The sequence below is a fragment of the Panthera uncia genome, chromosome C2, assembly GCF_023721935.1.
Source record: "Panthera uncia isolate 11264 chromosome C2, Puncia_PCG_1.0, whole genome shotgun sequence".
NCBI lineage: Eukaryota > Metazoa > Chordata > Mammalia > Carnivora > Felidae > Panthera > Panthera uncia.
The window spans coordinates 127,432,919-127,454,725 of record NC_064810.1 but is presented as its reverse complement, the minus strand read 5'-3'; the positions used below and the strand labels follow the sequence as shown (position 1 = coordinate 127,454,725).

Below are 21,807 nucleotides of genomic sequence, written 5' to 3'. Positions count from 1 at the left end.
TCCTCTAACCTGACGCCCCGCCTCCAGCTCCCTTGTGTGCTCAGGGGAGAGGCTATTGAGGGCACTGACCATGGAGTCAGACTGCTACGGTTCAAATACCAAGTCCGTTACTGTGGGAAGGAGCCTTAATTTATCTGCAAAACAAGGACAATTCCTACTTCAGAGTTGAGGATTAACTAACGCAAATAAAACCCTTGACACGTGATCAGCCGACAATAAGTGGAGCTATCAGTATTATCTTCTCGGCCCTACCATCGACGGAAAGCCGGAGGCAACACCTAAGTTTTAGTCTTGGCGACCCCCCCAGACCAGCAAAAATTTAAGCCCTCAAACTGTCGTTCTGGAAGTTTTAATAGTGGTGAACCTGCTGACTCGCAATCCAGCCAAACCGCGTAGTAGGCTGACTCTTCGGATTGCCTCGTGGATATTCCACGGCACTTGAAGTCCAGCGCGAAGCTGCGGAAAGGATTTAAAACAGGACATCTGGGACTTAACAGCGTAAATATACGGACCGCACAACACCCGGCAGGACTCAGAGCCACACGCCGAAGGGCGTGACCTTAGGAGAACACGCCGGAGGGGCGTGGCTCTACCCGCGAGGGCGCGCGCGCTCCGGGGTGGGTGCTTCTCGGCACGCACCAAGGGGCGGATCCCCCTCACGCGCTGCGTGGACTCCGGATCCTACAGCTGGCCTCGTCACTTTGCGCATGTGTAACTTTTGGGGGGCGGGCGGGTCGTAGAACGCGGAATTTCTGGGAAAAGGGGGCGAATGGGATGGGGAGAGCCGAGAAATGCCTGCGGGAGGGCGGGACAGAAGGCGGAAGAGTTGAAATCAGCTGACCGGGTCTCGTGACAGCCTGGGCGGTGGCGACGCAGGCGTATTGGAGCACGGTCGCTGAAAGCCTGAGTGAAGATGGCGGCCTCCAGAGTGAGCCTCTGAGAGGCAGAGGGAGGAGGCGGAGGGGGCGGGGAGGCCGCGCCGCCGCGGCACCAGGAACCCGCGGCAGCGGAGCTACAGGGCCCCGACCGGGGAAAGGGGAAGTGGTGAGGCGGAGGAGGCCGGGGTGCACCTCATCTCACTCCGGACGCGGAGCCGGCGGCGGGAGGAGCTCGGGCTGGAGCCTCTCTAGCCTTCCGCGAAGGTAAACCGCTCTGGGCACCGGCCTCTGGGGGCTCTTTCTTACCCCCTTCTCACGCCATGGATACTTGAGGGGCCGAGGACAGGAAAAAGAGGGGTGGTGTCTTGGCCTTCAGCTGCTAAGGAAAGCAGATTACCCTCCCCCAAGGCTGCTGGTCTGGTTCCTCCCGTCGGATCCCCCGTGTCTAAGTGACAGTCTCCCAGGGTGCTGCCTTGTTCAACCCCACCACTCTTTTTTGGCTTGGTTTTTCGTTTTCTACCCACCGTGGCCCCCCAGATCCCCTCTGTACAGCCTTACCCCCACACACCCCTGACTCCCTTCTGGACTCCGCCCTCGGGATTCCCTTCCAGCCCTCTAGTCTGAACACACTTTCTGCTGGATGCCGGCAACTCTCGTTTCCTGGGGTCGGCGACCCCCTTTTCCCCCCACGTCCGGTATAGACTTCTGGACTTTCTTTGCTTAGCTTTGTTTCGTTTTGTTAGGAGATGGGGAGCACCCGCGTTTTTTTTTTCTCCAGTCTCTCCTTTTTCCAAAATCAAGTTTATCCTCTAAGGTTTTTCCTTTTCCTGCAGGGAAGCTTATTTTCAGTGGTCTTCTCCTTCACTGCCGTGATTTTTGCCTTTGAATGTGGCCTTTGGATTAGGTGAAGTAGGACTGAAATGCTCAGTGAACTGGCAGTTGAACGCAGATTTGAGTACACTGAAGAGTGTCTTCCCTTAAACTGCGTTGTTGCAGGGTGTTCAGTTAACCACTCTTGTGTTGAGATTGTTTTATCAGTTGATGTCTTGAGATTGTATCCTTTATCAGTTGTTGGGGGGGGACAGTAAAAAAATCTCCCCCTAATGTGGCCATGGTTTCCCAAAGTGATAATTTCCCTTCTCTGCTTTCCCTTTTACCCTGCCGTGATTCCCCTAAAAAAGGAGGGTCTCTCTACCTGATGTTTTTACGTTCTCTATTAAGGACTTTACACTATGTAGGGTTATTTTGAGCCTCTTGGAGTGTAATGTCTTCGGGGGAAAAATTCAGAATATTTCTTCAGGATCTACCCTAGTGATTGTCTTACTGTATTATTACTATTTTTTTTTACTTTATAGGGCTGATGGATTTCTAGGTTTGAAAATACTGTCTGCAGAGTTTGAGGAAATTACAGTGGTTAGGTTTTGTAGTATATTATCAGTACTCTCTGAGTCTATAGGGGTATGAAATAGGACTTGCCCTAAAAAATTTTATTTATTTATTTATGTATTTAGAAAACTGCTTGTGAGAAACTCCGTATCTGAAAAGGACTTGATTCGTGTTTCTTTGGTTTCTGGAAAGTGCTTTAGTGTTTAAACTGAATGTAGTATATAACCTAAAACCTTGTTAACATTTTAAATGTAATATGAAACAGTATTTAAACAGCTGTATCTCAAACTTGGCTTTTGCTGTTAATATTACAATGGGATATATGTCCTGTTAAGAAAATGTTACACTGTATTCCTAGCTTGAAAACAGGAAATAGAACATATTACGGGAGGAAAAGAGGAGTCAGAAGGTTATTAAGAGATAGGAATGTCAAGAACCTTAAGCTTATAGTCCGGTTCATGGAAAATACCAGCATTTCTATTCCACTGGGAGGCAATGGATATTCCTCTTTTTCTAAAGTGGCAGTAGTAAATAGTCTATAAAATATATGAACACTTTCAGTGCAAAAGTTAAGGAATGATGGGAAGCAGGAGTTATTTGTAAGAATTTAACTTTACCCACAAATAAATTGAAGCTGGTTGCTAAGTTAGATGTAACAATGCTGGCTTTATTAAATTTGTAGAAAGGTTGATAGTTGAATCTGGTTCTCAATAGATACTAAATTACAGTTGAAAAGAAAAGGACCTGTTTTAACTTAATTTGGCTCAGTTCCTTAACCAATTCTGTTTACACAGGTGATTTTGAGATTTCCATTGCACTTTTCCCCTGCTTCTCTGATTGAGGTACTTAAAATGAGTAAATTAGATGCAAGACTGTGCAGATAAACTGTAACAAAAATTTGGTTGCTAATAGTTTTAGGCCTAAATGTTGACTGTAATGTCTAGCAGGGGTTAAAGGGGAGGTGTTTTGAAAGAAATCCTTTAAGACAGTGTTTCTCAATTTCATTAAACCTAATAAAGACCCCCTTTTTTATTCCAAATAATTTTTAACACCTGCTTTATTGTCCCAAGATAGTTTTTAAATAATACAGCCACCTCTGGCTTTGGTCCTGGGATAAAAAGAAGCTTTGCTCTCACTGTTGCACCAGAAAAGAATGGGACTAACTTTAAATTCATGACTTTTTTTTTTTTTTTTTTTTTTGGAAATCTGTTAAAAAACTGAGGTCACAGAGCAGACTACTAGCCCAGAATTTAAGGAGACAGAGTAGACTTGCATTCAAATTCACCTTCATTGGACACAGCTGGGTATTGGCAAGAAGCGTTGAGCTGAAAGAGCTGACAAATTGATGAAAGCTGAGTATACCTTTTTCCACGCTTTTTCTCCACAAACTCACTGGGCATTCCTAGAAAAGATTGGAAAGAACCTTGGGGAATGTCTGTTGTTGGTGCTGACTTAGAGGAGGAAAATAGCAGTTCTCAGGAGGGGCACAAAACTCTGATTCTTTCTCTTTGCTTTTATGGAGCAAAAACCTTAATCTGTGAAGGGAAGGATATCTCTGCTGGCCTTGTTGGTGAGCATTCATTGAGCTGGGGGAAGACCAGAAAAGGGGAAAGAATCTTCTCAGGGAGGGGCACTGAGCTTAAAATTGCTGCCAGCGTGAATAAGATCATACCCCTGAGATCCAGAGATCTAGTGTATGCCTAAGACTGAACCTTAATTGAACCACAAAGACTATCTCCAACCCCCTACCATCATAAGAAGTTTTGAGTAACAAGTAAATGCAGAGTATTACTAGGTGAGGAACTAGATTATGCAAAGAGTACAGCACAAAGGATCAAATAGACATTGCTTTAGTAAACTGTCCCTCACCATGGGCACCAGCTATTCTGCACATTTGAAGCCTGTCGTACACTGAGAATAACCACAGCAACAGCACATCAAACCCAGCCTAACTTCTAAACAGATCACAAACACTGCACTAAAGACCTAGCAAAGACAAGCCCATTTTCAGTTACCAAATTTATTTGCCTCAGTCTCTCTTGTTCTGTACATGTTCAGCTTCCAACCAAAAATTACGAGGCATGCTAAATGGACAAATTTTTTTCTCAAGAGAAAGCAATTACCAGAAGTACACTTAGATTAACGTAGATGCTATTATCTGATAGGCAGTGTAAAATAACTATAATGTTAAATGTTGAACAGAAAAGTGGACAGTGTGCAAGATGAGATGGGTGGTTTCACCAGATAGAAACTATAAGAAAGAATCAAAAGAAATACTAGAAGTATTAATACACAGTAAAGAAATGAAGAATGCTTTGGGGCTTATCAGAATTGACATAGCCAAGGAAGGAGTCTGTAAACTTACAGATGATAGAAGAAATTACCCAACTGAAACATGAAGTTAAAAAAAAAACACCCAAGAGCTTGGGGATAGTATCGAACATTTTAATATATAATGACTGAAATCACAGAAGAAGAGAGAACAGAGCAGAAGAAATACTGAAATGTTTGAGGAAATAATAGAAAATTTTCCAAAATTAATGTCAGACATCAAACCACAGATCCGGAATCTTAGAGAACACCAAGAAAAATACCCATGCCCCCCAAAAACTCAAAATACACCTTGACATCATATTTAAATTGATGTAAACAAAGGAGAAAGAAAATCTTGAAGGTAGCCAAAGAGAGACCTGTACAGAGAAACAAAGAGTTAAAGTAGAGAGACCATGCAATCAAAAAGACAATTGAGTGACAACTTTAAAGTACTGGAAGAAAAAAAGCAAAAATATTTTTCAACAATGAAGACAAAATACATTCTGAAACAAAAGCCAAGAGGACTCAAAGTGTAATCTTTCCATTTACATGATAGTTGCATTCCTAGAAAATTATACTCATATTAAACTCTGCAAAATGTACTTTGTGATTTATATTTAATACAGAATTAAAATTGGCATTAGTTATAAGTAGGTTTTTATGGATGTGAATGCCCACTTGGATATTTGAAAGTCAACTAAGGGTAGTTCTTCAACCCATAGGACTGTCTTATACATTGAGGAGTATCTAGCTCCATTCACTGAATCATAGTACCATAGTTCCCCCATCCCCCTTTATTCACTTTTCACAGTTTGAATTGCTCAAGGTCAATAGCAGTCCAGAATCAGATGATCCTCCTGATGTCAGAAGGTCAGTAATAGCTAATGCTATGTTACAGTGCCTGTGTCATTCCCCTCATGTAATCTCATCACATAGGTATTTTATCTCAAATCAGGAGGAGACTGACAGTACAGTAAGATATTTTGAGGGACCATAGTCCCATAACTTATTGCAGCACGTTGTTATAATTGTTCTGTCTTATTATTAGTTATTGTTGTTAATCTGTTACTGTGCCTAACTTCTAAATTAAACTTTATTATAGGTAAATATGTATAAAGACATAGTCAATATAGGATTGGATACTATGTAGTTTCAGGCATCTACTAAGGGTCTTGGAACACATTTCCTATGGGTAAGGGGCAGGGGGACTACTGTAGTGTTTCTAATCATAGTGTCTCATGGGGCAGCATCCTGCCCCAACCATTACTGTAAAATCGTAGTCAGTAGTTTTCAATACATTTTTCTGCTTCAGCAGTTTTCACATGCTCAGCACATGCCAGTCAGTAACATCTCTTGCAGTATGGAATGATTCCTAATTGTGGATACTCCTTTGAGAGTCAGTGATTTAGGGATATTTTTGTAGTAAGTAACTTAAGCCAGCATGGTTGTGATCATCTTTGCTAACTTAGACACAGTTACATTTGCAAAGTACAGTTAAGTATGGTTCACTAAGATGTTTATCAATAAAGATAAACATAATTTGCTAGTAGCTCTTTTCACATGCTCCTAACTTTATTCAGCAGCCTGCATATTTGAGTTTTACTTGTACTTTTATGGACTGCTTATAAAGAAGAGTGATCTCTAAAATAACAAAGTTAATTCATTGGGATTTTATAGTTGAAGCATTATAAGTTGCCCTTAGAAGTGACCACACTGCCTAAGCAGTGTTCACATATTTAGCACATGGCCGTTGGTAATATCTCTGTGCAGTTGATGAGTAAAAATGTGATACATATTTTTTAAATTTGAGAGAGAGAACGAACATGAGTACCTGTAGGCACCAGCAGGGGAGGGGATAGAGAGAGAAGGAGAGAATCCTAAGTAGGCTTTGCACTGTTAGCACGGAGCCTGATGTGGAGCTCACAATCATAGACCGTGAGATCATGACCTGAGCTGAAATCAAGAGTCGACTACTTAACGAACTGAGCCACCCATGTACCCCAAAATTTGATATTTTGATGAACAGATCAAAAATAAAATCCCAAAGCAATCTAAAATAATTACTTATATGTTTTGATTTTGTCAAGAATAGTTGCCAGAACACAATGGAAGGATTGATAAGGTTATGAATATAGGAGATTCCCCCTAATATTTCATAAATCCTATATTATAATATTTACATTTTTTTACGTTTTTCAGACATGTATTCCTTAGTCATCTAGTGCTAGGAGGTTTTTCTCTCCCTCAAACTTCTACTTGAGATGCAGAATGTATTTTGGATGTTTATCAAATCTTAGAGTAGTTAAAGCCATTCCCTCGCCCCCAGCCTTAGATCTGCTGGGTTTAATTTTAAAAGTGGAATTTTCCTTTTTTTTTTTTTTTTCTTTTTTCTTTTTTTTAGTTCACTGATAGATTTGGGAGTGTTCTGTAAAATGTGAAGAACTATAGGAGAGTTAGGAATACTAGGGAAATTTCAGAAAGAGCTAAAGGAAGACCTAAATGTTGTTGCTATTTTGTGTTAGGTGAAAGGGAAATTACAGCAGCCTAAATGTGTCTTTTTTTTTTTTTTTTTAAGTTTGTATATTTATTTTGTGAGGGGGGAGAGCACAAGCAGGAATGGGGCAGAGGGAATCCCAAGCAGGCTCTGCACTGTCAGTGCAGAGCCCAATGCAAGGCTCAATTTCACCAACTGAGAGATCATGACCTGAGCCACCCAGGTGCCCCAACTCCTTGTCTTTTAATAGTGTATTTGCATATTAGGATGCTTACTATTAAACTTCCTCTAAGATGTATTTGTAATATGCTTAGGTAATTAAACCCCTATTATGCATTTACTGTAGTGATAGAAAAAACAGCAACAAGTTAAACATGGCAATTGAAAGTCTCTTTTACCCATTAGGGTCTACTTAGTGTAACAGCAAGATTATTAAGTACCTGTTTGTGAGCTGAAGAAGAGCTTATTGAACTAGTATGTTTTGTTCTTGCAAAAGCCAGGTTAGCTTCAAAGATAGAAATTATGTCTAAAAATTTTCAAGAATGTGTACAAACTAAAAATATGTAAATGATCAGTGACATTGATTTCACAGTATTTGCTTAAGTGGACATGTTTGCAGTTTTTAGGTGAATATTCAGGGCATTTTTTAAGTTTTGGAAAGGAGAGTCATAATCATGTGTCTTTCTTGGAAAAAAACTTTTTTTTGTTACAACAGATAGAGGTCTGTTTTGTGAAAAGTAAGAATTATTCCCTCAGATGAAATCAGCATACATGTGATTAAAATATAGAGAGCAATTTTTTTCAGTGTTTGATTTATATTGAATAGGAAAGGCCAACAAAATTAACTGCTGTGATATTTATGCTTGCCCTTCCCCTGATTAAGATAATATTAAAAGTGTTCTTTTAGATTTAGGGTTTGCTTTTGAGTTTCCCTTGCCCTTTTATTTCATGAATATATGTCTGGTTTCTAATTGGAAAGGAATGGGTTTTTTTTAAAAATGGGTAGGTGGGGGCGCCTGGGTGGCTCGGTCGGTTAAGCGTCCGACTTCGGCTCAGGTCATGATCTCACGGTCCGTGGGTTCGAGCCCTGCGTCGGGCTCTGTGCTGACAGCTCAGAGCCTGGAGCCTGTTTCAGATTCTGTGTCTCCCTCTCTCTCTGACCCTCCCCCGTTCATGCTCTGTCTCTCTCTGTCTCAAAAATAAACGTTAAAAAAAAATTTTTTTTTTAAAATGGGTAGGTGGATCTTAGATTATTTTAGAAGTATTTAAAAGCTCATTTTGATACATCAGTGCAAAGGTTTCAGTATTGTAACTTTGGGGCAATTATTTGGAGATCTGTTGGTCAGCTGAAATTTGATAATACCACTGGCTTTCTTTGCTAACCACATTTATCTCTGGAGTTAGTGGGTTCTTCAAGTTTAGAAAGCTGAGGTAGGATGTATTCAAACCTTATTTTGTGATCTGTTTAATAAAGATCCCTATACAGTAGGTATTATATAAGTTACATTTACTGCTTTGTTGTTTATTTACAAGGAAATGCTTTTACTTATACTTGTGTTCTATATTAAAACATGAAGCTGAAAATTAAAGATTAAAGTTCATATCTGTTTTCCCCTATACACAGAACATTCTAAGACAATCTAGTGTAGCTTTTTAATCTGGGTAAAAATTAACATTCTGTTAACTATATTTTGTGCTTGCTTTGGCAGCACATCTACTAAAATTGGAATGTTAAATATATTTTTACCTTTTTTTGAAACTGAACTAGCCACTCATATTTTGAAATCAGTTAAAAATAAAACTAGGCCTTTAAGAAGCTAGTATTAAGGGGTTCTCTTTTTGGTTATTACTCAAGATTATTAGCTTTTGCCTTAGCAGTGGTTCTCCTTCTCCCTGCATTTTTAATAGGATATAGCTGTATGAGGAAATATTAAGTTGATAAATTAGTTCCTATCATATGACTATATACCATATTTTCTGGTGTAGTGTTACAATGTAGCAGAAAAATATTTCTCTTATAGGAGAATTTGGTCAGAAAATAAAGGTAAATGCAGTTTCCCTCCCCAAATAAATTTTTCATCTATAGCCAGGTTGAAAGAACTTTACATTACATATTCATATACTCGTCTCCCAAGATTTTCACATTAACATTACTGTACTTTATCATATTTCTATCCATCTTATTTTTTAATGCATTTCAAACAAACTCGTGTTTTTAATTCATTACTTGAAAGCAGAGTTAATTCTTCATTTTACAGACTGGAAGTGGAAAAATTAGTATCTTGCCAGTTCTCTCCCAAGTTGTAATTGCGTAAAAATTACTCTGTTGGTCATGCAAAATGTGTGCGCTTTAAAGGCAGATAGCCTTTATTAAAGCCATTTCCTTAATTTATTCACTAGTGTATCACATAAGAATCCCCAACTTAACAATAGTTTGACCTAAACTTTTTCAACTTTATGATGGTGTGAAAGTGGTATACATTCAGTTGAAATGATACTTTGAATTTTGGTACTTTCTTCAGGCTAGCACTATGTGGTAGCATACTCTCATGATGCTGGGCAGTGGCAGTGAGCCACAGCTCCCAGTCAGCCACACAGTCACAGGGTGAACAACTGATACGCTTACAACCATTTTGTTCTTCACTTTCAGTATGGTATTCAATAAATTACATTGAGATATTCAACACTTAATATAAAATAGGTTTTGTATTAGATGATTTTGCCCAACTGTAGGCTAATACAAGTGTTCTGAGTACATGTAAGGTAGGCTAGGCTAAGCTATGATGTTCGGTAAGTTAGCTGTATTAAATGCATTTTCAGCACATTATGGGCTTATCAGGATGTAACTCCATATGAAGTCAAGGCACACTATTTTTCTGAGTATACTCATACATGTCTGGCTAAATGAAGTCTCTGTTTTTACTTAAGACTTGCACATAACGTTTAATTTTGCTATGTGTGCAAATTCTTTTGCTTCTAGCTTGGCTGTAATCTGTCTGCTTGGGTGCTGTGGTATCCAGGCGGTTTAACCTGCTCTTTGTTCTTAGTATCAATTTGATGTAGGCTCCTGCTCAGTGTAGACTGTCAGATCCTGTGGTTTTGTGTCACAGTTGTATCTTCTGAAAGATCTTATTTTATTCATAAATGATCTTAAATGGATTGCCAGTTTTTGCTGCCAGTAATAAATTAGAGAATGTTAAGAACATTAAATGTTGTTGGAAAGCATGAAGCAAGGGAACTCATGAATAGGGTGAATCTAGCCAAAATGCCCGTGTTGTCCTGAATTTGACTTTTTAACCCCTGGAAGAACACTTCTCTCAAAATAACAAAATGCAAAGTTGCAAAAAAGCTCTGTTGGTGGTGTAATATTAAGATTTGGAATGAAAACAGGTGAAGCCAACTTGCAAACATTGGAGCCGCTTCCAATGTGATTAAGTTACAAAGGAAATGGAAGCTTGTGTTTTCTCATCAAAAAAAGGGTAGGTCTTTAAGAATTTGAAGAGGGACACTATTGCAGGAATGAAGGAGATGAAATTTAAGCAATAATTGGTTTGAACAATATATTCTTGCTAACTTGAGTAGCATCTCAGCAACTGGCAGGGTAGCAAGTGCTGATGATGCAGCTGCTACCAAGATCTCATCTAACAATTTTTTACATGTTCTTAGTTGGATACCTCAATGCTGTTTAGAGAATGTGCCTATAAGTGACTGTTACTGCTATTACCTGGTTGATGCTTGAGGGACTTGATATTAGAAATGTTGCAGATTTTGGGGGGCTTGGGTGATTCAGTCAGTTAAGCATCTGGCTTTGGCTCAGGTCATGATCTCACCTTTTGTGAGTTTGAGCCTGCATCTGGCTCTCTTCTCAGCACAGAGTCCACTTCTGATCTTCGGTCGCCCTCTCTCTGTCCCTCCCATGCACGCTCTGTCTCTCAAAAGTAAATAAACAAAAATTGTTGCAGATTTTCATGACTATTAATGGGAATTATGGTTGCTTATGAGTTTTTGCCTGTGAGCAATAATTTTAGAACCACTTTTAGAGCTTATTAAAGAATCTGTAAATATTAATGGAGAAATATGTAAATATTAAATGCAGCATAAATTATTTTTAGGGAGTGAAGTTCTTTTTTCCAAAAGTTTCTTAAATCATAGTTAACTTGTAAGTATCAAACATAAATTTATTTTTTTTAAGTTTTTATTCATTTTGAGTGATGGTGGGGGGAGGGAAGGGGAGGGGTAGAGGAGAGAGGGACAGAGAATCCCCAACAGGCTCTGTAGGGAATCTGATGCGGGACTCGAACCCATGAACCCATGAGATCATGACCTGAGCTGAAATCAAGAGTTGGTTAAGTGTCGGACTTCGGCTTGGGTCACGATTTCGTGGTTTGTGAGTTCGAGCCTCGCCGTAGGCTCTCTGCTGTCAGTGTAGAGCCTGCTTTGGATCCTCTTGTCTCCCTATCTCTCTGCCCTTCCCCTACGTGTGTGCGCTCTCTCTTTCTCTTTCTCTCTCTCTCTAAAAATAAATATTTAAAAAATAGTTTAAAAATAAAAATATTATGTTGGTTTCATCTAAAATTTCTAACCGATGAAATTCCAAATGTCTAAGAAGGAGGGGGTATTTATAATGTAGTAAGTATCATTGACTTGCAAAATGGTAGTATTTTATAGGACTAAAGTTGCAATAAAGAAAAGCTAAATGTTAGGTTATAGTTGGCTTACGTAATTTTTAAAAATTTCATCTATCGTGGGGTGCCTGTCTCAGTTAAGTGTTGACTTCAGCTCATGTCATGATCTTTTGGTTGGTGGGTTCGAGCCCACCCACCTCCCATCTGTGTCTCCCTCTCTCTCTGCCCCTCCCCTGCTCATACCCTGTCTCTCAAAAATAAATTTTTAAAAAAAGTAAAAAAAAAAAAAAAATTCATCTATCATGTTTATCTGGACCTGTCATATATTTTTTTCTTTTTTAAAAACCCTTTTAGGTAAGATAAATTGGAAGAGTAAAATAACAATGGATAATAAAATGACACCCTCATATTCCATCCAGATTAAGAAATATATATTCCTTAAAAAAACTTTTTTTTTTTTAAATTTGAGAACGAGAGCATGTGTGCACATGTGCAAATGGGGGAGGGACAGAAGGAGAGAGAATCTAATGCAGGCTCCAGGCTCAGTGCTGAGGCCCACAAAGGGCTCCATCCCATCTCCCTGGGATCATGACTTGAGCCAAAGTCAAGAGTCAGATGCTCAACTGACTGAGCCACCCAGGTGTCCCTGTTGCTGTAGTTAATTTTGAATGGGCGGGTGAATACTAATTGATTAAGACAGTAAAACACTGTACTTTTGAAAATAACAATTCCAACTGATATTTGTTGGTAATATACATTAAATAGTACAAGGATTGAAATTAATAGAGAAAAGACTTAGGATCAAGTAATTTAATAACACCTTAAGAGATACAGGACCCTGGAAGCCTGAAAGAGAGAGAATTCTAGAAAGATAAATATTTCATATCTAGTACAGTACTATTTATTATTTAAAGTACAGTAATAACTATTATGATTGCAGTTAATATTTTTGAGTGCTTATTCTGAGCCAGCCATCACATTCTCCCCTTTATTTGAGTTATCTAATTTAGTCTGCACTAAAGCTCTTTGTTAACGATGCTTTTCTCTCCCTTTCATAGATGAACCTTGATTCCGAGAAGTTAGGAAGCTTTTTTCAAAGTTATGCAGCCTGTAAATGGCAGTTATTACTAATATGTCTTTAGCCATAAGTAGTATTTTAAAAATTCACCACCCTTACTTACCTTGGTGATAGATTAAGTATTAAAACTAGTGTGTATACAGGGGTGCCTGGGTGGCTCAGTCCGTTAAACCTTCAGCTTTTTGGCTCAGGTCATGATCTTGCAGCTAGTTGGCTCAAGTCCCCTGTCAGGCTCTGTGCTGGCAGCTCAGAGCCTGGAGCCTGCTTCTGATTCTGTGTCTCCCTTTCTTTCTGCCCCACCCCTGCTCGGTGTGCACAGTGCACACTCTATCTCTCTCAAAAATAAATATTAAAAAACATTAAAAAAAAAAACTAGTGTGTATATTAATGTAGCTTGTGCTAGCCATTAGTTATGTTGATTGTGGTCTGGTATCTGTGCTACAGGGAAGTATTTGAAGGTTGTGTTACCAGATTAAATCATCACTTGAACACTACTTAGAAGACCCCAAGACTTGCACTCACTCATTTTCTAGTGGTTCTCTTGAAGGTGTTCCAAGTCTCACTTTGAATGATACATAATACAGAATTTTTTATCCCGTTTCTTCTGCATTTTCCTGATATTTGTGTATTGCCATTGTCTACTAATGAGTTATCTGTGCGTCTAGAAGTATTCTCATGGTCTGAAAGAGTGCTGTTTCCAGACCAGTTGCCTTCATTAGATGAAATGACTGTGTCACAAAGTGATTGAGGCTTTATGGAGAATATAAAATAGATTGACTTGAAAATTTGGAGATTAATATTATGCTGTTGGAAAGTAGGTCCTAGCCTCAGATCTCATTAATCTGGCTATATATTTTTTTAATGTTTATTTATTTGAGAGAGAGAGAGAGAGAGAGAGAGAGAGCGAGCCAGAGAGAGGGAGACACAGAATCCGAAGCAGGCTCCAGGCTCTGAGCTGTCAGCACAGAGCCCAACACGGGGCTCAAACCAAGAACCATGAGAATATGACCTGAGCTGAAGTCAGACGCCCAACCGGCTGAGCCACCCAGGTGCCCCTAATCTGGCTATTTTAAAAGTTCAGTGTTCGTTAAAAGAATATTTTTGAGCTCCTTAAAGACTATCGTGGAATCATATGTTGGTAGCAGATTTCTGTTATCTTATGTTCGTCTTGAACCCTTTGTTTAAAAAGTTTTTTTAAAGCTTATCTATAGGCAGAAATTTTTGAAAGTTTATTTTTAGATGGTAGAGTATTTCAGCCTTGGAGCCTTCCTTTTTCTTTTATTTATTTTGTCCTGTGTTGAGTATGGTAGTTTGTTTTATTGTTTGAAATTGTGTGAAGATAATAATTGGAACTCGTTCTAAGTTAATCCTGGAATGTGCTGTCAAATGATAAATCTGTAGTTACATGGTCAGAATGAATATATTTTGATTTCCTAAACTTGAGGGAAGGTATTATTATTGAGGTTAAATACATGGAGTGTAGAGTTAAGCAGATTGAGTCCAAAGTCTGGCCTAACTACTTATTTACTTACCAGCTGTGTGACCTTGGGGAAGTGATATAAATTCTCTAACTCAGTTTTCTTGTCAATAAAATGGGGATCATCCTACCTGTACCATGGTAGAGGACAAAATGAGGTAGATAAATGCATAGGGCCTGGCTCACTAAAGCATAAGGAATACGCAGTAAACCCAGGTTTTGCATAATTTCAGGACGTGTTCTAAATCTTTTTATTAGGGTCACCATGCCTCCCCAATTTCAGTATAATCTTTACTAAGGGCTCAAAAAAGCATTATCCTGATTTCCATTATGAGGCTATGCAGACACTACTAATAAATAGCATTGAATTATTCCATTATTTCTGGGGTTGACTTGGCTACTTAGGTGAGTGTCTCCTCCCTCTCTTACCTCTCAGATATACCTCTGCCTATATATATATTTAACATGGCTAAAGCAAGCTTTTTAGAGAGAGTAATTATCTTTTATAAAGGGCACTTCATTTTACTAGCCTTTTTTGGTGGTTGTTATTCAGGATTAAAGCAGTTATCACTTACTGCTTCCTAAAATATTAGAGATAATGGTCTGGTGTGCTGATTTTGGCCATAGGAACTTCTGACGTCCAGAGAGATGAGTACTTTTAAAATCTTACATTGTATTTTTCTGTCAGCATAGTTACCTACATCAGTATTTCTTCTGTCAGGTCAGGTGATCAATAGTTTAAAATTTTCTTAAATTTTATCGTGGTAAGAACACTTAACATGAGATCTGTCCTCATAACAGGTTTCTAAGTGTATGGTACTGTATTGTTAACTGTAGGCACCATGCTGTACAGCAGATCTCTAGAATTTAATTATCTCGCATAACTGAAACTTTATACCTGTTGATTAGCACCTCCCCATTTCTCCCACACTCCATTTCCTGGTTGTGTCTAAGAATTTGACTAGTTTAGATAACTCATGATACTGCGTGGAGTCATGCAGTATTTGTCCTGCTGTGACTGACTTCACTTAGCATAATGTCCCCCAGAATTCACTCATGTCATATATTGCAGGATTTCCTTCTTTTTCAAGGCTGAATAATATCCCATTGTTTGTGTATGCCACATTTTCTTAATCCATTCACCTGTTGATAGACTTGAGGTTGTTTCCACATCTTGGCTTTTACAAGTAATGCTACAATGAACATGGGAGTGTTGGCTCTTCAAGATGCTAATTTTAATTTCAGTTCTTTTGGATAAATACCTGGAAGTTTGAATCATGGATCCTTTGGTAGTTCTGTTTTTAATTTTTTAGAAACTTCCATACTATTTTTCATACTGCCTACACCATTTTAAATTTCCACCAACAGTGTATAAAAGTTCAGTTTCTTTACATCCTTGCTAAAATTGTCTTTGGAGTTTGTTCTGATAATAGCCATTGTAACAGGTGTGAGTTTAAATCTCATGCTTTTGAGTTGCATTTCTCTGATAGTGACATTGAACATCTTTTCATATACCTGTTGGCCATTTGTATATCTTCCAGTAGTTTACTTTTAATATGTTAGGTCTTCTCTCCCTTTTTCCTTTTATCTATCTTAACCTAAGAACTCTCTGGATTGAGTTGGCTACTTAGGTATCTCATCACTTTCATCACTATCAAGTTCATATGTCTCCAGAAAGTTGTAGGTAAACCTTCTTGATGTAAACTTGTTTTAATTCCTCTCCTAAAAGATCTGTTTGAGTTACATATTCCCCCCCAAGTCAGCAATACTTATGAAATCATTCTTAAGGTTTTTTTGTTGCTTGTTTTTTTTTTTTTTTTTTTTTTTGGTTTTGTTTTTTTTTTTTTTGGGGGGGGGGGGGGGGGCTGTCATTTTTTTTTTTTTTATTAAATTAAAAATTTTTATGTTTTTATTTATTTTTGAGAGACAGAGCACGAGTGGGGGAGGCACAGAGAGAGAGACATACACAGAATTCAAAGCAGGCTCTAGGCTCTAGGCTCCAGGCTCCAGGCCCCAAGCTGTCAGCACAGAGCCCCACGTGAGGCTCAAACTCATGAGCCATGAGATCATGACTTGAGCCAAAGTTGGGTGCTCAACTTACTGAGCCACCTAGGCGCCCTTTCATTAAAATTTTTTTAGTGTTTATTTTTGAGAGAGAAAGAAAGAATGGGGGAGGGGCAGAGAGTGAGGGAGACACAGAATCCGAAGCAGGCTCCAGGCTTGAGGCTCCAAGCTGTCAGCACAGAGCCCGATGCAAGGTTCGAATTCACAAATCATGAGATCTTGACTTGAGCCAAAGTTGGATGCTTAACCAACTGAGCCACCCAGGCATTGGGGGTTATCATTTTAAAGTCTATTATTTTTCTCTCACTTCCATTTTAAATTTAAAGTCCCTTAATGATATCAGTCACCCTTCACTCAAATACATTTTCTTTTGCCACTTTTCCTAAGGTAGGCCCTTGGTACAGAGTCTGACATTCAGATATCTTAACTTATGACTCTAGGAATCCAAACTCCACTCTTTAATATCAGCCATCATCTTTTTTGTCTTCTTTATTTCCTTATTCCAGTCTTCAGTCGTAGTATATAAGGGAAAGAGAATATCTCTAGACCTGTATTTTTCACTATTTTGGCACTTTATCGGAGATCCTATCTGAGTTTATTTTCATCAATATCATTTACTGCAAATGATTTAGAAGGCTGAGGAAATGTTTGCTGGTTTACTAAGTCTTTGTTGGCTGTTTCATCCCAGATACACGATGCAGGAAAAAACCAACAAAACACACCAACTGTCAGGACTATATTTAGCTGTCTCCATACACACTAGTAGGAAGATGTCAGTTGACTGTAATTTCCTCTCTGGTAACAGTAAAGGTTTCCCTAACCTTGCTGTTACTTGTGATTCTCTGATTCCTCAGAGCATGAGTTGATGCTTTTGCAGGTTTGGCAAAACTTTATTTAGGAGTACTTGTTAGAACATCAACTTGAAATGGATATCAGAGTTTCCCACGGGGTTGCTGTATGTCATTCATTCACTCAAATACTTAATGAGAACCTGTTTTGTGTCAGGCACTCTTATAGGCTCTGAGGTTTTTATATATATATACATACATATATATATATATACACACACACACACACACACACACACACACATATATATACATATATACACACACACATATGTATGTGTGTGTGTGTATAATGAGCTTAACACACAAAAACGCTTCTGTCTGGATATGGTAGCAAGATTAAATAATAAATTTAATAAGTTGCATATTAGACTATTAAAGTTGCCATAGAGGAAAAATGAACAGGAATCAGAAGGATTTAAAGTGTGAAATGAGGAGAATGATTATAATTTATAACAGGATGGTTAGGGTAGGCTTTATTATAGAATTGACATCTGGGGCGCCTGGGTGGCTCAGTCAGTTGAGCATCCGACTCTTGATTTCAATTCTGGTCATGATCCTCATGGTCATGAGATAGAGCCCTGCGCTGGGTGTGGAGCTTGCTTGAGATTTTTCTCTCTCTCCCTTCCTCTCCTTCTGCCCCTGCCCTGCTTGCAGGCAGGTGTGCACACCCTCTCTCTCTTAAAAAAAAAAAAAAAAAAACAAAACTGACATTAGCACACAGATTTGAAGGAGGTGTGAGCCATATAGGTATCTAGAGGCAGAGTGTCCTACATAGAATGTAGAGGACCTTGCCAGTTTGCTAATACAAAAGCAAGTAGTAGGAATGAAGAAAGCAGTTTCAAAATAGAGGTGTCTTTTAAAATGTTTTTGCCCTGCAGGTATATGTACTCAAGAGAAATAACTGTTCATACAAATGTTCATAGCAGCATGATTCATAATAGTCAAAAAGTAGAAACAACACAACTGTCCATCAACTGATGAATAAACAAAATGTGGTATATCTCTACAATAGAAGGAAACTAATCCATGCCAGAATGTGGATGAACTTTGAAAATGTCATGCTAGATGAAAGAAGGCAGTCACAGAGACTGCATTTTGTATGGTTACATTTATATGAGATGTTTAAAATAGGCAAAGTCATAGTGACAAAAGGTAGATTAGTGGTTGCCAGGTGCTGGGAGTGAGTGGAAATGAGGAGTGACTGCTAACTGCTAACAGGGTTTCTTTTTGGGGTGATAAAAATGTTCTAAAAACAGCCTTGGTTGTAGAACTCTGAATATACTAAAAACCCCTGACTTGTACACTTAAAAAGGGTGAGTTTTATGGTGTGTGAATTGTATCTCAAAAAGCTATTGCAAAAATGTTTTTGAATGAAAACGGTTTTGTTAAAATTATGAAAATAATACTTGCTGATTAAAAAAAAAAAAACAAAACATTAGACCAGTGTATAAAGATATAAAGGGAGTTGAAGTGAACCATGATTCTAATGATTCAGTGTGCATTGACACTTTGGTATGTATCCAGTATTTTTAATTTTTTTTAAAAATGCATTTCTAATTAAAGGTAAGGAGAGATAGTCAAGTCACAAAAGATGAAATAAATGACCATATTCATTTTTTTTTTAAGTTTATTTATTTATTTTGAGAAAGAGCAAGCAGAGGGGAGCAGAGAGAGAGGGAGGGAGAATCCTACAGGCTCCCCACTGTCAGCTCAGAGCCCGACATGGAGCTCAAACCCACAAACTGAGATCATGACCAGAGCCAAAATCAAGAGCCAGACGCTTAACTGACCTGACCAAGCCATCGAGGTGCCTGACCATGTTCATTTTTAACTTTTATGCAGTATGAAGCAAATTATGTAGCATTTTCAAAATTTATCAGCCTTTCATTAGTTAACAATTCTACCGACTTATCCTGTACAATTAGCTAAATTTAAATTTTCTCATGAAATAAGTAGAGTCTGGATTTTATATACTTCTGGGTTATAGTCAATAAACTAATTTTTAAATATTGCATGTAACATGGTCCCTGTGCATATGGCTGGTAGGAAGCTATTACCGTGTGGTTTATCACACAAGTTTGAGAGTCCTGAACTATTTGGTCTATGTAACTCTTCAGCCAGAGGAGTCCACACACCGAATTGCTATAAAAGTTTCTAAACCCTTAACTGTCAGTTTCTGTACTTGGCTTGATGTTTGCAGTTACACTTTGAGTAGCATTGTTACACTATATTCATACAATGGAATAGCATGTAGACTTTAAAAATTTTAATTCCATAGAAGAAGGTTAATATTGTGTGAAAACAGGCTTACGCAGTACAATTGACAATCACAATTTTGTTTAAAAAACCCTATTCTAATTAGAAGAAGGGAGGCTAGGATGATTAGCTTTGGATGCTAGGATTTACTTTGTGAGCACTTTAGGTTTTTTTTTTGTTTTTACTATGGACATGGATAACTTCTTTAATGAAAATGTTATTTTTAACTAAAATCGTATTTAGAGTGGGTCTCCTTTAAAGTGACAATGATAGCAGAATGGCTGGCACTTAGCTCAGCAAAAACTTTTTGGAATTGATTGGACACCTGGCAAACATTTTTAGGTGCTTGTATTGTGCCAAGGCATTGTTTGGTAATGTGAGATTTAAAGATTCATTTACTTTAACATTTTTTATTAGATTCTCTATTCTTGGGATGTTGAGGGCAATTTTTGTCCTTAAGAAACCAAGTGTAGTGGAGGGGAGCAGACAGACAGTCACAATATGGTGTGCTAAAGTGTGTGACAGAGAGGGGAACAGACCAGTACCTGTCCCTTTAAACCTTATGGACTTGTAGAATAAGTTGTGCCTTAAAATTAGTACTATATGGCAGGCTTTGACAGTATGGTATGTGAGATTCAGGAAAAACTCGAGGGATAACCGTACTAAATTCAGCCATATTTTTATCTTCTAGGTTGCAGCACAAAATGAACATGATTAGGGAAAATAAGGATTTGGCATGTTTCTACACAACAAAACATTCATGGAGAGGAAAGTAAGTATTTCTGTTGGTTTTATTTTTCGGTGCATCTATGAAGTATCATTTTAAACATAACTTTCAATATCTTGAGTAGTACCATACAGCTCAGTTATGCCATTTAGTCCTTCTCTTCTGAAAAATATATGTGCATATTTTAAATGCAAATGCTACACTTAGAATACATTATTGTTCTTTTTTTCTCTTGACATATCTGGTTTTCTGCTTCTGTGTTGGGAAGAAGTTGTTAAGAATTAAAAGTACCAGTTAAAAGGAAAACAGACCATCTATCTACCTCCTTAGATGCTGTCAGTTAATTATATGGTAGTGGCAGAGTATTAGCTTCACAACTTTATAACCTGTGTGTGATCGCTCTGTTTTCATGTCCATTTGACTGTCAAGAGAGAATATGCTAGTAGTGCTTTTTGTAACCTTTCTTTAGGCCTATAATGAATTTTGAAAATTGGATTTGATCTTACCTTTTCCTTGAGAGGCAGTGACATTTTTTAGTAGCTTGCCTGGTCAAACCAAGATGTTGATGTTTGTGTTTCTTTTTTGTGAAATGAGTGGTAATTCCTACCCCTCACATTGCTGTAAGGATTAAATGAAGTGACATGGAGGGTGTGAAGGTTTTAAAATTATGACTTAAATAAATTGAGTATTCAGTGAATGGCACCTGTTGACCATCACCAAAAAAGTTTCCTCTCTAGCCCTTTAAAGTAGTAATAAGTATAATGAGTGTCCCACACTGTGACGAATAAGTGACCACGTTATTTCAAATCAGGCCTCAGATAAAACGTGCCATGTTCACAAAGCCAATACCCTTAGTTCTTTTTCTGAACTTTTCATTTTTTAGGTAATGTAGTAACTTAGAGTGGTGCAACATGTGATTCTGTAGTGTTTCTGGTTTGCATTAGCAAACTGACTAATTTTGAAAGATTAGAATGTTTAATTTTGTTTCCTTTTAGTAATTCAATTGTAGGAACTCCTAAATTAGGGAGCATAACGGTTACACTTGTAGAATATCTGTCTTGAAATTTTCTCTTCATTTAATTTCATTGAGCAAAGGTAGAAAATTGAGATATCCAAGGTAGTGTGAGTCTCTTTAATTCTTTGAATTAGCCCTAAAAAAATTGTATATTGGGATGATTTTATTTTTTCCTCAAGTGGTAGATTGCTCTGGTCATCATAATATAACTTCTATTTTTAATACAATTATACCATACTGATGTATTCTAAAGAACAAGCTTACTGTAATACTTCTTGCTTTGCTTGTCAGTAAATGTGATCATCTGGAAAAAACTTTTTTTGATGTTCTAGGAAAGTTGTGACTAAGACTTAAGATATTTTTTTTTTCTTTTGTAATAATTTGGAGAACTGTTTATGTGTTGTCAGTACATTTCCTTGCTTCCATCATTGACACCTTGAAACTTTGTTTTTATAACAGTTTTATTAAGATATAATTTACATAACATAAAATTCAGCTTTTTAAAGTGTACTCATTCAGGGGTACCTGGGTGGCTCAGTCGGTTAAGCGTCAGGTCATGATCTCATGGTTTGTGGGATCTCTCTCTCCCCTCCTCTCCCTCTCCCTCTCCCTCTCCCTCTCCCTCTCCCTCTCCCTCTCCCTC

The 21,807-nt window shown here is 38.1% G+C and overlaps 1 protein-coding gene across 1 annotated transcript in view; it reads left to right on the top strand.

Moving 5' to 3' along the window:
• Positions 1–837: 837 nt before the first annotated feature.
• The window catches only part of DNAJC13 (DnaJ heat shock protein family (Hsp40) member C13), a 127,720-nt gene continuing 106,750 nt past the window's right edge, over positions 838–21,807 (top strand). The window contains exons 1-2 of the mRNA XM_049629806.1: positions 838–1,142; positions 20,114–20,194. Of these exons, the coding sequence (XP_049485763.1) occupies positions 20,127–20,194 (68 nt within the window). The 5' untranslated portion in view covers positions 838–1,142; positions 20,114–20,126. The remainder of the gene's footprint in view (positions 1,143–20,113; positions 20,195–21,807) is intronic.